Raw genomic sequence first — 18,167 nt, forward strand, 5'->3', positions numbered from 1 at the left:
ATATGATAATTCTGTAAGGCAGAATTACTTAAAGTGAGGATGAGAAGTCCCCAACCCCCAAATCCTTCCACATGACTCCCGGAATTCACTCTTATCAACGTCAGTATCTATCCTGTATCTTCATCCTTGTATCTAAATGGTTCCTTTGTTGTTCTACCTGAAACCTGTCCATCCTCAGAGAAAATTATTACCAGACCATTTCTTCTCTCTTTCTCTTAAAACCTACATCTCCTTTAAAGTGCATGCTGTTGGATAACATCCTTCCAAACCTTTCCCATTAAGCACCTTCTTCCAGGGAATTTGGCAATGGTCACGGCCCTCCGCTCTGGGTCAGCGTTTCGACGGACTCCCACCATGTACAATCCATGCAGCACTCTTAACTCTGTCTCCTGATTCCCTCCCTCACTTGCAGCCATCCTGTCCCTACCCCAAATCAGCTACCTACTCCAACACATGTAAATTCTTGTCGTAATCATATATTACCATACAGCTCCCAAAGCTTCAAGAATCTCATTCTCTAACCACCAGCTACTGACTCTCTTGGTCACACTCTTTAGGACACTCACTCCTACAGCTCCATGAGACTGCCCAATCCACTGACCTACTTGTTTCATGGCCCAGCACGAAAGAGTCTCACATCCTCACTTCTGTTTTTGGTCAGAGGCTATAATCACCTCCCGAAGCATAACCCATACTCATGCCCTGCTCTCTTCCTTCCTTCCAATCCACCTGTCAAGACCTCAGACCTGGTATGTCTGCCTACTGTATACCTACACCAGAGCAGCAATATGGCTGGATAATAACAATGATGTGAACAGGTGTCTTTTTAAAGTTATAGTGTATATAAATATATAGACTCTCTCCATATAAAAATATATAAAGTATATAAATAACCTCAAATAGACCTTCAGCAATCCTATTACATTTCTCTAGTCAATGCATTTCCCCACTCTCATGATTATTTGCTTTTTTCACTCCCTTAAATCTCCAACTCCCTTTCCCCCTCTTCGTTCCCAGCCAAAATTCTAACTTCATTTTCTCTCCGACAAACCTATGACCCTCCCTCTTTTCTGCAGCCCTATGCTTAGCCCTCCCCACTAAAATAGCAGATGAACTGTCCCTGGTTCTAAAGAAGCCACTTAACCTGAACTCTCTGTCCTCTATTGCCTATACAAGGCTTTGCCCTTGCACTTATCTTTTCCCTCCCATCATCAATTCATTCTTCTTAATTGGATTATTTCTACCAGCATACAAATAAGGTGCAGTATCTTATATTTAAAAACAGAATTGCACTCAAGACCAAGGCTGTCCCTTAAAGGAATACTCTATACTCATTCTATCTCCTATTTCCCATTCCCTTTTTAACCCATTCTCATCAGGATTTTGTCCTTCCTGCTCTTAGCAAATTCTCAGTCTTTATCTAATTTGGGTCACTCAGTTGCATTTTACATAGGCAACCACTTCCTTCTTGAAATGCCTTTTTCTATTCTTTCCTCAGACACAACAGTTCTGCTGCCCTCCTTCTGCCTCTTGCTCTCTAAATTCAGTAGTGACCTGGGGTTCAGTTTTCCAAAGGCTCTTTTCTTCTAAATTAGTACTCTTTGGGCTTGGATGAGTTCGTCTGGTCCCATGCCTTTAAATAACATCTATATGCTGATAATTCCCACATTAATATCCTCACCTTGTCCCCTTCCCTGAACCCGACAGCGATCCTCAAGTGTCCACCAACTATCTCCATTTGGATGAGTATTAGACATCTAAAATTTAACCTGCCCCTGAAGCTACTAATTCTGTAGAATCCCAACCTGCTTCTCTCACAGTCTTCCCCAACTTAAGAGTAGCTAAGGCCAAACACCTAATTCTTCCAAGAGCAAGACTTGCTGGCTCAACCTCAGCAATGTGACAACTGCTTACTACATCTACTGCCTCCATGCTATTAGTCTCCAGTCTATTAGTCTCCAGTCTTCCTGTTTTGTTGTTTGTTCCTAGTCCTTATTTTCCACATGTTAGCCAGAGATCTTTTTATTTATTTATTTTTAAATATTTTATTTATTTATCTGACAGACAGAAATCACAAGTAAGCAGAGAGGCAGGCAGAGAGAGAGGCGGGGAAGCAAGCTCCCTGTTGAGCAGAAAGCCCGATGCGGGGCTTGATCCCAAGATCCTAGGATCATGACCTGAGCCGAAAGTAGAGGCTTTAACCTACTGAGCCACCCAGGTGCCCCCAGAGATCTTTTTTTTTTTTTCTTTAAAGATTTTTGTTTATTTATTTGACAGACAGAGGCAGAGAGGCAGGCAGAAAGAGAGGAAGGGAAGCAGGCTCCCTACTGAGCAGAGAGCCTGTGCGGGGCTCGATCCCAGAACCCTGGGATCATGACTTGAGCTGAAGGCAGAGGCTTTAACCCACTGAGGCACCAGGTGCCCCTCCCAGAGATCTTTTTAAAAACATGTATCACACAGACCTGTACCCCTGGGGCTAATAATACATTATATGTTAATAAAAAAGAAAAGAAAAAAAAAAACATGTATCAGTTCTCTGCTCAAAAATCCCTCCAATGATTTCATGTAACATTTAAAATAAATGTCAAGGGGCGCCTGGGTGGCTCAGTGGGTTAAAGCCTCTGCCTTCGGCTCAGGTCATGATCCCAGCGGCCTGGGATCGAGCCCCGCGTCGGGCTCTCTGCTTAGCGGGGAGCCTGCTTCCTCCTCTCTCTCTCTCTCTGTCTGCTTCTCTGCCTACTTGTGATCTGTCTGTCAAATAAATAAATGAAATATTTAAAAAAATAAAATAAAATAAAATAAAATAAAATAAAATAAAATAAAATAAATGTCAAGGGGCACTTGGGTGACTCAGTGGGTCCTGGGATCGAGCCCTGCATCAGGCTCTCTGCTCAGCAGGGAGCCTGCTTCCCTTCCTCTCTCTCTGCCTGCCTCTCTGCCTACTTGTGATCTCTGTCAAATAAATAAAATCTTAAAAAATAAAATAAATGACAAGGGGTGCACGGGTGGCTTAGTCGTTTAAGCATCTGCCCCAGCTCAGGTCATGATACTAGGGTCGTGGGATCAAGCTCCATGTCCGGCTCTCTGCTCAGTGGGGAGTCTGCTTCTCCCTCTCCCTCTGCCTGCTGCTCCCCCTGCTTGTGTTCTCTCCCTCCCCCTCAAATAAATAAATAAAATCCTTAAAAAGAAATAAAATAAATGTCAAGTTCCCTTTTGTGGGCGAAATGGACATGATTTGGCTCCGGACTCCCTTAGAAACATTGTTTTGTGTGACTCCTTACCTTGCTCACTGCACTGCAACACCACCAACATAACTTGCTGTTCCATTACAATGTAAGGAAGCACCTACCTACAGTATTTTTACTTCTGTGTCCTCAATCTGAACTGCCTTTTGCTTGAATTACTCCTCACATCATTTCAAGGTTTCTGATTAAATGTGATCTCAGAGAGGCCTTTCCTAAAAGCCTTGCCTTACCTTCTCTCCATTCCCTTTTTTCCAATATGAATTTAAATTCCATATTATAAGACAGTGCTATATAGCCAAGAGTCTAGAACATGTGACATTTACTATGTGTTCAGTTAACATGTAGTGAATGAACATATAAAGCACTTCATATCAGATACTGTAGATTAGCTGACATTAAATTAAGTAGGTAATAGGTACTGCTCTAAATGTGGTCTACTCTTGTGCCCTGTACCTAAAACTTGGGTTTCTCTATTTTTTCGTGTTGTTTTATTGCTTGAACTACTATGAAATTTCTGAATATTATTATATAGACAATGTAGTCAGATGTAGAGAAAAGAACAATGGATCTGAAAGACAAACTCAAGGTCTTTTTTCCTTATAAAGGGTATCATCTTCATTAACTCACTTATCTCTCAGAACCTGTTTTTTTGTTTGTTTTTCCTTTCGAGCAGTGATTTTCAACTGGGGGCTATTTTGCTTCAGAGGGAATATTTTGCAATATCCAGAGACATTTTTGGCTGTCACAACGGAGAGGGCGCAATGCTGATGCATCCAGTGAGTACAGGCCAGTGATGCGGCTAAATGACCCGATAATGCACAGGATAGCCACTACAACAAAGATCCATCTGCCCAAAGTGTCATAGGGCCAAGACTGAGAAACCCTATTCTGTACAACAGTGATGATATCATCTGTCTTACCTACCATATTGGTTATTGTATAAATTAATTACATAATACTATGTGTAAAATACTTTTGGAACCATAGAGTGATTATAAAGGCTAACAGAGGTGGATTAAAGCAGAAAATACAACTTGAGAAAAATATCACAGTAGTGTTCTAAAATAAAAAGGGATTTCACAGTATTCTCTATAGTACTTGTAAATTTAGTTAATATTCTAAACAAATAATCCAATTCTTTGAAGATGTAAGGGTCATGATTCAAAGAAAAATAGTAAGCTAAAGGATTAGCATCCTGGGTCACCATGTCTTACAGTGAGAACTATCTATACCATATTACCAGGGTGCTACTAAAAATACCAAAGTTCCACCCCTGTCCTACTAAGTCAGAGTCTGTGGGCATATGGCTCTCTGACAGGCAGTTTAACAGTCACTTCAGGTGACTCCTAGGACCACTAAGGTTTAAGAACAACCATCCTGGTTCTCAGACTTTTTTCCTAGTCTGAACCTATAAAATAAAGGCCCTAATAACTAGAACAAGGAGGTAAACAATTTAAGAACTAGTATTTTTCTTGAAATTAACACTTGAAATTAAAGAAACTCACATTAGGAACTGAGGTTTCCCTAAAGAAATAATCAGTCTCTCTGGGATGTAAGGGAATAAAATCTAGAATGCACAGGCACACACACACTCTCTCTCTTCAAATTAATCAAAATGTTTTTTCCTAGGAAATAGGAGAATATAAAATGTATAGAACCTTAGCTGAACAGGCTGCATTCAGTTCAGCTTTGGCCATCCTCTGGCCTACCTTTTATGAACATTTAACTGCGCAGGAAAAAAATCAATTCCAAGACATGCAGTTTGTATTTAGACGGTAGGTAAGAAATGAGCTTGAATGCTCACATAGTAGGACAGAGGTAGTCATCAGGATTGACACTAGAATTGTGCAGGAACTGGTGATGATGCACAGCTGCTGAAATAATGGGTATTTATGCTTAAACCAAGACACAGGAATTCTAATCTAGAAGAAACACTGCCAGCTCACTTGATTAAGGTCAGTATGTTCATGAGAGATGGGTGTTGACCCTTCATGCACATCTGTTTTGCTGCTTCCTATTAGGCATGACACAACAATGTTCTCTTTGAAGACCAAAAGTCAGCATTGTGAGATGGGAGATACGAACGGAATCCTAAAGCTTCAGAGATGTGCTTTCCCTAACAACCACCTACCTTAGCCCAAAAGATAAAATCTGATTACTGAACTAAAACATGTTAAAATGTATTTTAAGTTACTATTATCATTTTTCTTATATCTTGTTATATTTTGTTGTGCTTACCTACTTCATATTAAAAAAGCAAACTTCCTTTTGACACTCCTTGACAAAGAACTACATATTTGTAATATTTTCATTTTCTGTATATTAAAACTAAATATTCTAATAAATTTGGGTTTATTTTTAGCTTTAAGATTACGCTTTTATAAGAATCTAAAATTTAATACTCAACAGAGTGATTTAACACAAAATGGTATGTAATTTCTATCCCTATTAACCAATCAATATACCAGAAATTTGTCATAATTTCATTAAGACCTGAACAACTCCAACATATGCTCTAAAGTGTTCCTCTTATTACAAAGAGAAAAGCTTTTAATAAAAATACTGGAACATCATAAGCTAATGTACTCATCCTGAATCAACCTATTCTTAAGGTGATAATGTAGTGCCACCTATTGGTTAAAACAGTGCAGTTCTCATTTGTAAACCTTGGAGAATGAAAAATTTCAAACTATTCAAAAGTGGAAAGAACAGTATAATGAACCCCATGTGCCATCCATCTTCAATAACTATCAACTCCTGACCAATTCTGTTTCTTTTACACTCCCAGTCAATTTGTCCCCATCTCCCAGTTTTGAAACTGACATACATCATTTAAAGAAATGAAATCCATAAACCATCAGTGTTTCTTTTCTCTGAGCATCAGGTCCATGAATGCAAACAACAATATATGTGCATATGTCCTCAAATACTAAGAGTATAGGAATGAAAAAAAAAATGCTATTATCTTAAGCACGTCCATGAGTAGCTTTCATTGCGAGCTAGCCAGTAAGCAAGTGAGAGAGACCGACAGAGACAGAAAAATATAGAAAGGGAGAAAGAGAGAGAGAAATACAGAGAAACAGAGAGAGGAAAAAGAACTTCATGAGTATGAAGAGACTGGTGTTTCAACCGAGTCTAGCTACCCAGTGATTAAAAAATGTTCTCTCCCAGTTTATCCATATAAAAATAAGGTGATGACATTAGAAGAATCTGTAAGATCCTCTCCAATTCAAAAGTTCTGAAATTTTATTCACATTATAAGTAAACCTGAACACACAGAGCTATCCATAAGCAATTTTTTCATTTAAATTAATTTTTAGGGGCACCTGGGTGGCCCAGTTGGTTAAGTGTCAGCCTTTGGCTGCAGGCATGATTTTGGGGTACGGGGATGGAGCTCCACATCGAGCAGGGAGTCTACTTCTCCCTCTCCCTCTGTCCCATCCCCAGCTCATGCTGTATTTCTCTCTTACAGAGATCTCTCTCAAATAAATAAAATCTTTTAAAAAAATAAGTAAAATAAATTGATTTTTAAACTTTATAAATAAAAATACAAAAATAAAAATCTAAACATAAGAATCTCTATGTATACTATTTATAATTTCATCCATACTGTATGCAACATAAAATGTGTTTTTCAATTCCTTTTGTGAACTTCTTTATAATAGGTACATAATCTAACTTCAAAGTATAATTATTCCTCTTGCATCTTTAAAAAAATAATAAAATATAGATAAATCCTGTCTTTAGGGCCCTCAAGTGTCACGTATCTTTACATAAAGGACTCTGGGGATACTTTCATAACCAAATCCTCTAGATGAAGTCTACAATGTTTTACAGCAAATACTGTTTTCAAGAACCAAAAATGGTGGGATGCCTGGGTATCCTCAGTCGGTTAAGTGTGGGCCTTCAGCTCAGGTCATGATCCCAGGGTCCTGGAATCGAGTTCTGCATCAGTGTCCTTGCTCAGCATGGAGCCTGCTTCTCCCTCTGCCTGCCACTCCCATTCTTGTGCACACATGCTCATGCTCTCTCTCTCTGATAAATAATTAAATACATACAATCTTTTAAGAAAGGGAGGGGTACAAACTATAGGATATAGTTACCCTATAGTAACATGCTCCAGAACAATCCACAGGGTTCAAATAAGTCACGGTCAGTATCAAAAATATCAAAAGAATTACATTATTTAGAAAGTACCAAGAGAGGCGCCTGGGTTAAGCTCCAGCTCTCAGTTTGGGGTCAGGTTATGATCTCAGGATTGTGAAATCCGGCCCTGTGGCAGGCTGAGTGTGGGGTCCGCTTAAGATCCTTTCCCTCTGCTCCTCTCTACTCACCTTGTGAGCATGTGTGTGCACTCTCTCTCAAATAAGTACAATCTTTAAAGATTTTTTTAAAATTTATTTGACACAGAGAGAGAGACAGAGAGAGAGGGGCAAGCAGAAGAAGAAGCAGGCTCCCCACTCAGCAGAGAGCCTGACATGGGGCTCAATCCCATGACCTGAGCTCACGGCAGACGTTTAACCGAATGAGCCACCCAGGCATCACTTAAATAAAATCTTAAAAATAAATAAAATTTTAAAAAATAATTAAAAAAGTACCAAGAACATTAAAAGATTATAACCTCAGGAACAGGAGTTATAAGTTAAATACAAACTACTCAGTATATTTTATTAGCATAAAAGGAAAAAGCATTATGTTGGACCCTGTGAAGTGAATAAAATATAAGGATTTTTTTCAATTATAGGATAAGATTTCATTTCAATCTTTTATAAGTACTGGGGTGAGCGGGTGGCTCAGTCAGTTAAACACCTGACTCTTAATTTTTGGCTCGGGTTAGGGTTGTGAAATCAAGAACGGCATAGGGCTCTGCAGTCGGCATGGAGCCTGCTTAAGATTCTCTCTCCCTTTCCCTTTTCCCTTCCCCCTTCCCCTTCCCTCTCTATCCATTAATCAATCTCTTAAGAATACTAATTAGGAAAACTGCAGACAATATACAATCTTTAGAGGATTCCAAATCCAAATCTTGTGATATCTTTTCCATATTATTCTCTCAGCTAGATTACAAATCCTACAGAGTACAGTACATATTTTATCTGCCAATACAATAGATTATTAAAGCTGATTTGGGGAATATTACAAAGAAAACAATATAAAGAACTAAACAGAACTGTATATATTAAAGAGGAAAATAATGTCAAATATTGTTAAAATACATCTTTAGTAAACAGTACAAGACACATGGTCAACAATTCAAATTTATTCCTGAGAAACAGAGGTTCAACATTTCTTCTTTAATCTCATTTAGTTAAAATATACATTTATTAATACTACTCAACTTTTAACTACCACTTCAATTGGGGAAGTTAAAGGGAAAAGAAAAACTTAGATGTTCACATAATCCATAAATTTCATCTGGGCCCAGAACTTAAAATTGTTATTGAACAATTTTTTTTAGTTCTCTATTATTGTGCATTTAGAGCCTAGTGATCGGGATGCATGTTATATTCATCCCTGAACACATGACTTTTTTTCCCAATTAACACATAAATCCAATCAGAGTGTCTTCTGAGCATTTGGATTTGTTTTTGCTTTTGTTTTGGAGGGGAAGGCTAACTTCTTTTATTACCTATTTATGGGAAAGATGTTTTATTCTTCATATTAAATGCAAGGTTGAATGGTGTGTGTGTGTGTGTGTGTGTGTGTGTGTGTGTGTGTGTGTAAACTGATCAATTTTTTTAAGCCAGATAATCTAAGGAGATAGAAATTAATGAATCTGTTTATTTTTCTACTTTTCTAGTCAACTTATTTAAATTGCTATCAGAAATAATATGACTGGGGGGAGAAAAAGGATGAACTAATTGATCCACAAAGCAGATGATCACTTTCTCAATAATGAAGAGTTAACTTTAACAGAGCAAGAGCTTAATCTATATCAACTTCCTCCATACACAAGTTGTTAAATTTTAAGCCCTCCTGAATGATTATCTATAATCTGCCTATAGATCATTTTCTAATTTCATAACTGATTTGTTTGATCATCTCCTTCAGAATTACAAGTGGGAGCCCCTAAATGCACAAAGAATGGAAAGATATCCTGCACCCTCTGCACTCACTCTCCATTAGTTGTGATTAATGCACCAGTTCTGCAATTATTCTCAGGCATTAACTGTATGTACTCTCCCTAATAAAGCAGGGACATCCCAGGCCTCCCTCTGAGGATTTAAGGATTATAATTTCTGTCTCTGGACTGCAGACGAAGGTTCTATTTTTGCACTATCACTCTTTATTCTGTCATGGTAATTTTTAAAAATTTCATATGGATTTGTTTCTATAGAATTTATAAACTATACTGGAGGCAAAGCAAAACCAAACTTCCAATAAATACATACTAAATGGTCAAAATGTTCTTTATGGTCTCTAAATATTAAACATACTATACTTTATGTCCTATTCCAAAGTTTATAGCACCTTATCCCTTAGCACCACACAGGCTCCTAATTATGCCCAGTAACAACAGCCTATAACCTGCAGAGGAGAGGGACTCACACTGTGCTGGCTCTCAATCTCTTCATGCTTCTGCTGTAGGGCCTGGGAGGCTCGGATGGAGTCTCCAATCCCCCACTGGGCTCGTAGCTGTTCTGATCCAGGACCTTCAAGCCAGTTCACAACCTATAAATGAAAGTTGAGACCAAAATCTTAAAATAATCAAAAGCTTTTCAAACATTCAATGTTTTCTCCTCCCAAAGCTCCTCAAATATTTTTTTTAATTTTTATGTTTATTTATTTGAAAGAAAGAAAGCACAAGTAGGGGAGCAGCAGGCAGAAGGAGAAAGAGAAGCAGGCCTGCTGCCTTTGACTCAGGTCATGATCTCAGGGTTCTGGGATCGAGTCCCACATCAGGCTCTCTGATCAATTTTTTTAAGCCGAGGGAGTCTGCTTCCCTCTCTCTCTCCCCGCCTGCATCTCTGCCTACTTGAGTCAAAGGCAGATGCTTAACCGACTGAGCCATCCAGGCACCCCCGTTCCTCAAGTATTTTTAAATTCTTTAAATTCTACTGTAAAGGCAGTAAATGTTTCTTTTCTAATTACGTGGCTATAATCTGACAACTTTTCCAAAAGCAAAATTTGAAAGAATGCACATTGAGGCACCTTAGGCTTTCAGCTCTCTGATCATCTGCCAGGCTAAAAGAAATCTGGAATGCTCTCCATAAAAGAAGATTAAAAATTAACTTACAATGAAAGAAAGTAAAAGAACTATAGGATTTTGCATTGGAAGAGACACCAGAAAGGACATTGGTCAAATTTCTTACCTAACACTTAAGAAAATTTAATTTCAGAGATTAACTGACCTGCCCAAGGTAATATAATCCATTATTAAAAACCTAGGACTAAAATCCCTGTCTCCAGACTCGTAGTCAAATGTTCTTCTCAAAGTACTGATAAAACTAAATGAACTAAGTAATTAACTAATATGAAGTTAAAATGCTACTTTTGTCACTTTGAAAATTACAAACTAACTGTAGAATTACACTACAGCAATACCCTCTAGGGGTCTTAGGATGAACTAAAACCTGCAGACCCACATACCGTCTGAGGTCCCACTGGCACCACTCAGCAGGATGTGAGGTAAGGAGCTACAGTTTGCGAAAGCAGCATGAGGCATTCTTCTTCTGCCAAGTCAGTTTAGGCATGAGTTGATGAGATCCATATGGGAGAAATTTGGGGAAGACTCTGGTATCAAAACTCCAGAGCCCACAGTGCTCATGCATGCTACAGAAGTTCTGAATTCAAGGATGCTCAAAATTATGCCTTCCATCAAGTACTAACAGTTCTCCCAGTCCAGACCCAGAATAATTTTTACTGTAAAAGCAGTAGTTGACATTCCAAGTTTTATAGGTTTTCAAGGAAACAGAGCTAGACATCTAAGCAAAGATCAAAGTCTCATGCAGAAAGAGTTTTTCTAACTCTTTACACACACACACACACATACACACACACACACTACAAAACTACATGGACACAGTGAAGTAATTTTAACAGAAAAAAATATTATCAAATTTTACTTGTTACTGAATAAAAATAAGGAATTCAACAACAGATGTATGGTTATGCCCTAAAATGTAAACTTAGGATAGCTGGTAAGAAGCGAATGAGGGTGTGTCCATAGCATAATGTTATAACCCAGTGGATACACAGGCTTACCTCAGAACTTTATAACAGACCCATGCTGCATTTTTTATTATTATCAGGTTAAAATATATTCCTTTAAAAATCTAATAGTTATGGAATTTTTAGTAGTTATATAAAAGTACCACATCATAGGGAAAAATCATGTCTATTTCTTTCCATTATTTTTTCACATGCGTTGCATTTTCACATTACTCCAGATTTAAGCACTACAGCCAATTCTTAGAGTACAGTTATTTCTATCCTGTGTTTTTCACTTAACATTACACTATAAAACTATAATGATTTTCTATGTGGCTACAGTTATAATTTATAATAGTTACAAACCTCTTTTTTAAGAAGGCAGAACTTGGCTGCCTTCTTCTCTCCCTCTCATCTGTCTAACCAACTAATCAACCAACCTATATACATATATATTCATATATGTACATATATATTTGTATATCTACAGCAGCTACTTTATATATACAATATATATACATATATACAAATACAACCACACACACCCTAAATATAAACTTAGGATATACAGAGAGACAGAGAAGTTCATATGTAGTTTTTTTTTTTTCTCTAATTCTGTATTGTTTCCCTAGGAAAGATTTTCAATAGAGATCTTGAATTCAATGACAATATAATGTTAGTATATATAAAAAAATTGCTCTCTAAAACACCTTTTTCGGGACGCCTGGGTGGCTCAGTGGGTTAAAGCCTCTGCCTTCAGCTCAGGCCATGATCCCAGGGTCCTGGGATCGAGCCCCACATCAGGCTCTCTGCTCAGCAGGGAGCCTGCTTTCCCCCCACCCCCGCCGCCCGCCTCTCTGCCTACTTGTGATCTCTGTCAAATAAATAAATAAAATCTTTAAAAAAAAAAAGATTAAAAAAAAAAAACACCTTTTTCTATATGAACATCCAAGCAATGAAAGTTTTAACTGAGAAACCTCTGCAAAGTATACAAACTGCCTACTGCTTTTAAAAAACTTCTGCCAAAGGGATGGAGTAAGATAAATAAAGCTAATATGGAATGTAATATGATATTTTGTTTGGAATCATGAAAAGAAAAATAGCATTAAGTAAAAACTAAGGAAGTCTGAATAAAGTATAAAGACTGTTTAAAAAAATAAAAAACCACCTTCTGCCAAATTGAAAAACAGAAACCTCTGCAGGTGGTTTTCAATATTAGTATACCGAATGCATTGCAAATGTTTAGTTACTGAAAGTATAAGATCTTTCGTAAATTATCCCTTCAAGTTAGTTCCCCACTTATCTTCTACGTTCTTAACTATTAATATATTCTCAGCTTCCACTTTCTCTTTACAAGGTTTTAATAATACAGTGCAAAAACTTAAAAACAAAAAGTTTTTAAGTATTATTTTGGATTCACTGGAATAGACTTAAGTGCTTTAATTTTCTTGGCTGTTTTCACAGTCCTAAATTAATCTGCAACCCCTTGTTGTCAAGTGTTCTTTGAAATACAAAGGTTGGCTCCTCAACATCTCTAGTCTTCCCCTTTAAACTTTGTATTAGCTATCTTTGGAGGGGCAGAGTGCTAGGATTCTGTTTCTGTTAGCCCGTGGAAAGGATCACTCTTTCACAGTCATGAGAAAGCACTGGGCATGAGTCCCAATTCTAAATTCTGGTTCTGCTCCTACCAGTTGAAAGACTGGTCTGTCCATCTTTAAAATGGTATTAACGCTACCTACCACACAAAGGTGCTGGGAGGATTATACCAGTCATTATATGTAAGACACTTAGCACAGTAGATAAATACTAGTATTTGTTAGTCTCTTTGCTTTTCCCACTTTCTTGAAGAGAAAATCATAGCTCCTTCTATCTATTCACTCAGTATTAAGCTTTTTATTTTAATTCCAGTATAGTTAACATGCAGTGTCATATTAGTTACAAGTGAACAATCTAGTGATTAAACACTTCTATACATTACTCACTGCTCATCATGATAAGTATGCCACTTAATTCCCATCAACTATTTTACCCACCCACCTCCCTTCTCCCTTCTGGTAACCATCGGTTTGTTCTTTATAGTTAAGAGTCTGTTTCTTGACTTGTCTTTTTTCTCCTATGTTCATTTGTTTTATTTCTTAAATTTCACATATAAGTGAAATCATATCATATTTGTCTTTCTCTGACTTATTGCACTTAGCATTACACTCTCTAGCTCTATCCATGTTGTTGCAAATGTCAAGAGTTCATTTTTTTGATGGATGACTAATAGTCTATTGTATATATATATATACACCCCACACCTTCTTTATACATTCATCAGTTGATGTACATTGGGTTCTTTCCATAATTTGGCTATTGTAAATAAAGCTGCAATAAACATAGGGATGTATGTATCGCTCTGAATTAGCATTTTCATATTCTTTGGATAAATACCCAATAGTCTGATTGTTGGACCATTGGGGTTTCTGATCTTAGGGGAAAAGCACTCATACTTAACTATGATGTTTACTGTTGAGTTTTTGATATGCAGCCTTTATTATGTTGAGGTATGTTTCCTCTAGACCTACTTTGTTGAGGATTTTTATCATGAATGGATACTGTACTTTGTCAAATGCTTTTTCTGCATCTACTTAAATGACCATTTGGTTTTTATTCTTTTTCTTACTGATGTGTGTCCATTCATTCTTTATAAAGTTTGTCTCACACCTGCATTTTACAGTAAGATCCTGAGCTTCTTAAGGAAGTCCCTGGACTGTTTTATTCAACATTTTTTCAAATGGAAATAGAAAGTGGGGGCTCCCATGTGGCTCAGGTTGGGATCCCTGCTCAGGTTGTGATCTTGGGGTCCTGGAATTGAGCCCCTTGTCAAGCTCACTGGGGAATGTGCTTCTCCCTCTCCCTCTGCCCCTGCCCACTCTGGCTTATGCTCTCTCTCTTTCTCTGTCTCTCAAATAAATAAGATCTTTAAGGGGAAAAATGGAAATAAAAAGTGTAAGTTTTAAGGAAGCTTATGTAAACATTTTGAAACCATTTTCCATTTCCTTTATGCAACTCAAGCCTCATCTATTGCTATTTATTATGACTACAGATATAAAGACAAATATACAATGGCTTTCAAGAGTTCTATTTCTTTTAAAGATTTACTGATTTACATATTTGAGAGAGAGAGCATGACCGTTTGTGGGGAGGGGCGGGGGACAAGGTAGAGAAAGTCTTAAGCAGACACTGGCTCAGCATGGTGCCTGACATCTCACAAACCGAAGATCAGGACCTGAGCTGAAAGCAAGAGTCAGAAACTTAACAGACTGCGCCACCAAGGAGTGCTGGCTTGTAAGTATTTTAAATAATATAATTATTTCACTAGAAATATCTAAATTCTAAAACTAAGGATGAATAAGAGCATCTCAAAAGTTTTTTAATTAATTAATAATGTGTTATATGTTATTTTTTAAAACCTAAAATGCTATTTAAACATTTAAGCTTTGACTTCAGAATATTCTACAAGCAAAAGAAGCAGGCTAATATAAATCATGATACCTGAGGAAAAACAACTCATTAGCATGGAACTTTCAAAGAGCCATAAATTTAAAAATAAACTTTCAATAAAGCAAAGGCATACTCTTGGTGCAAAAAACCACTCTCATAGTCAAGTACACATATAGTTTTAATGTATGCTGAAAGTAATTTTTCCTTAGTGTGCAACATCAGTAATGTAGATACAGTAAATGTATGACTATTTCTAACAAAAATGATGCAAATTGAGGTTGACGCCCCAGTAAACAAGTCTATTTAAATGCATTAATGATGGTAGTTTGCCAAACTCGGCTATAAAACTTAATTTTAATCAGGACATCTTGCTCAGTCAATCTGAATATTAACTTACAGCAAGAGCAGTTTCATGCCCAATCCATATCAATGTGACCCCTCAAATGCCTACATTTATATGCAAAGTATAACCTTGGAGATGTGCTATTAAAATCTACCATGACAAATATTTGCAGAGGCCAAAAATGCATGTGACTATACAACATTCTTTCCTAGCCAGGCTAATTTCTAAAGACTTCATGAGAGAATATCTGGAAGAATGTTGGGTCAAACAAGGCAGAAGGGCATGTTAAGCAATGTCAAGCATCTGAGCTGAAGAAAGAATTGGGGGAACTAGAAGCATAGCCTCCAGCTGTATTCTTATGCAGCTATTAGTGTATCCTATTTTGCATCTATGATTCCTTTCTACAAAGGAAGAAAAGCACATGGGTGACTCTAGAAATAACATTTGTAATGCTGGCTATAATTACTGCCTCAGTAAATAATGAGAATAACAACGGCATATTTCATTGAAGTAGCATCGTCTCCCACTTAAAAGTTGATGAAAATCTAATTTTTTTTAAATATAGCAGCAGCAGCATGGAGAACCTCTGCATACCACATAAACTCTAATACCACTGATTTAAACTGTGGGAAATAAATGATAATTTTAACGGTTATTACTTATCATATAGCTTATCTATTAGAGCTATTGATTTCTTTTTTTTTTTTTTTCCTAACATTTATTTCTTTAAGACAAAGAGAGAGAAAATGGAAGCAGAGAGCAGGAGCAGATGGAGAGAGAGAATCCTCAAGGAGACTCCCCACTGAGTATGGAGCCCAACTCGGGGATCTATCCCAGGACCCTGAGATCATGACCTGAACTGAAATCAAGAGTGTGATGCCTAAGTGAATGAGCCACCCAGACACATCTGATTTCTTTCATTATGCTTTCAGTGATAAGACAGTAAAGAAGAAATATGGAAAAATTCAGTTTTCACTAATTTAACATAAGTCGTGATAATCAACTTCATGATTATCTTTATATAAACAATTTTTTTTATTTTCCCCAAATTTGTAAGACGAAAGATGAAAAATAGTACATTTTATGCTCTGTGGATGCTGACATGATCAATACACATTTACTATATAGGGAAGTTTAAGTAATCATTCTGGCAAGGGAAAGAGATCTTTGCCTAAAAAGTGACCTGTGAAAAAGAGAGGAGGAACCATTACATGATGCAGATTAATGTTCTAACCAACTAATGTGAAACACTCAGACAATAACCTTATAATAAAGGTTATTTGTTTTAACAATAATCTCGTTACCATCATCACCATCATAAATATCATCATCATCACCTCCCTTCTCTAGTTTCTTTATTCAACTGAGCTGGTCTATCATTTCAAAAATGCATTTGCCCATATATTAACTCTTTTGCCAATTTTTTTTTTTTTTCTAAATCATACCCACTGATCCCATTTAGCAAGGCACAAATGCTGAATGAATCCCATCACCCACATTCTCTGTACCTGCACTTCAACATCCAGCCATGAATTGATAAGGTCACACAACAAACCAGAAAGGTTCCACCATAAATGCAAGATCAATACTACCTAAAAATACAACTACATGTCTGTGGTATTTTACACGTCCAATCCCCACAGAGAAAACATTGAAACCTCTTATTCATTGTAACATCATCCTCTTCAACCACCACCACCCACCTCACCTTCAAATCTGTACCACTAAGCAGATGACCTTTTCTCTTATGTTATTGAAAAAAAGAACACATTGCATTGGAACCCCTTCATCTTCACATCTGACTCACACATGGAGACATCTCTGGATACATCCTACCCATCATTCCTCCTGTTACAATGGAGTTCTCCCTATTCCATGCGAACACTAATCCTTTCAACACTGTCTTTTGGAAATGATTCACTTCTACCTTGTAAGGAACTTGATAGTACTAAATATCTTTTCTCTTCTGTATATTCAACACCTCTTTCCACATAGATACTCCCCACTGGTCTTTACAGCTTTGAGAGTTTTCCATATTACTTTAAAAAGAAAAACAGAACAAAATTATATCTGACCCCTGTTGTGGACTAAGTTTTGTTGTCCTCCCCCAAATCCATATGTTAAAATGCTAATAAGCCTCAGTACTCCAGAATGTACCCCTATTTATCTGAAGATAGGGTCTTTTAAGAGGCAATTAAATTGAAGTTGAAAATACATACATACTTACTTACATACATAAAATGAGGTTGTTAAGCTGGTGCAGCCACTCTGGAAAACAGTACAGAGGTTCCACATGTAGTGATCCAAAGGGGCACATGCACCCCAATGCTTACAGCAGCAATGTCCACAATAGCCAAACTATGGAAAGAGCCTAGATGTCCATCAACAGATGAATGGATAAAGAAGATGTAATATATATATATGTATGTGTGTATATATATATACACACATACATATATATAATGGAATATTATAGAACCATCAAAAAGGGAAATCTAATCATTTGCATGACATGGATGGAACTAGAGGGTATTATGCTAAGCAAAATAAGTCAATCAGAAAAAGATAATTATCATATGATCTCTCTGCTATGAGGAATTTGTGAGGCAGGGCAGGGGTTAGTCGAGGGCAGGGCAGGGGTTGGGGAGGGACGGGCAATGAAACAAGATGGGACCGGGGAAGGAGATAAACCATAAGAGAGTCAATCTCAGGAAACAAACAGGATTCTTAGAGGGGAAGTGGGAAGAAGGGATGGGGTGGCTGAGGGATGGACAATGGGGAGGGTATGTGCTATGGTGAGTGCTGTGAATTACGTAAGACTGATGATGCAAAGACCGTACCCCTAAAATAAATAATACACTATATGTTAATTTAAAAAAAGAGGTTGTTACAGTGGACCCTAATCTGGTGTCCTTAAAAGGAGAGGAAATTTGGACACAGGAAGG

At 37.3% G+C, this 18,167-nt stretch overlaps 1 protein-coding gene across 2 annotated transcripts in view; it reads right to left on the bottom strand.

Moving 5' to 3' along the window:
• SESTD1 (SEC14 and spectrin domain containing 1) overlaps positions 1-18,167 on the bottom strand; it is a 94,345-nt gene that overhangs the window by 20,597 nt on the left and 55,581 nt on the right. For both annotated transcript variants that reach the window (XM_032856026.1, XM_032856025.1), the window contains one exon: positions 9,792-9,914. In XM_032856026.1, coding sequence (XP_032711917.1) covers positions 9,792-9,914 — 123 coding nt within the window. The remainder of the gene's footprint in view (positions 1-9,791; positions 9,915-18,167) is intronic.

Source organism: Lontra canadensis, unplaced genomic scaffold (assembly GCF_010015895.1).
Source record: "Lontra canadensis isolate GAN:19392208 unplaced genomic scaffold, GSC_riverotter_1.0 scaffold11, whole genome shotgun sequence".
Taxonomy (NCBI): Eukaryota; Metazoa; Chordata; class Mammalia; order Carnivora; family Mustelidae; genus Lontra; species Lontra canadensis.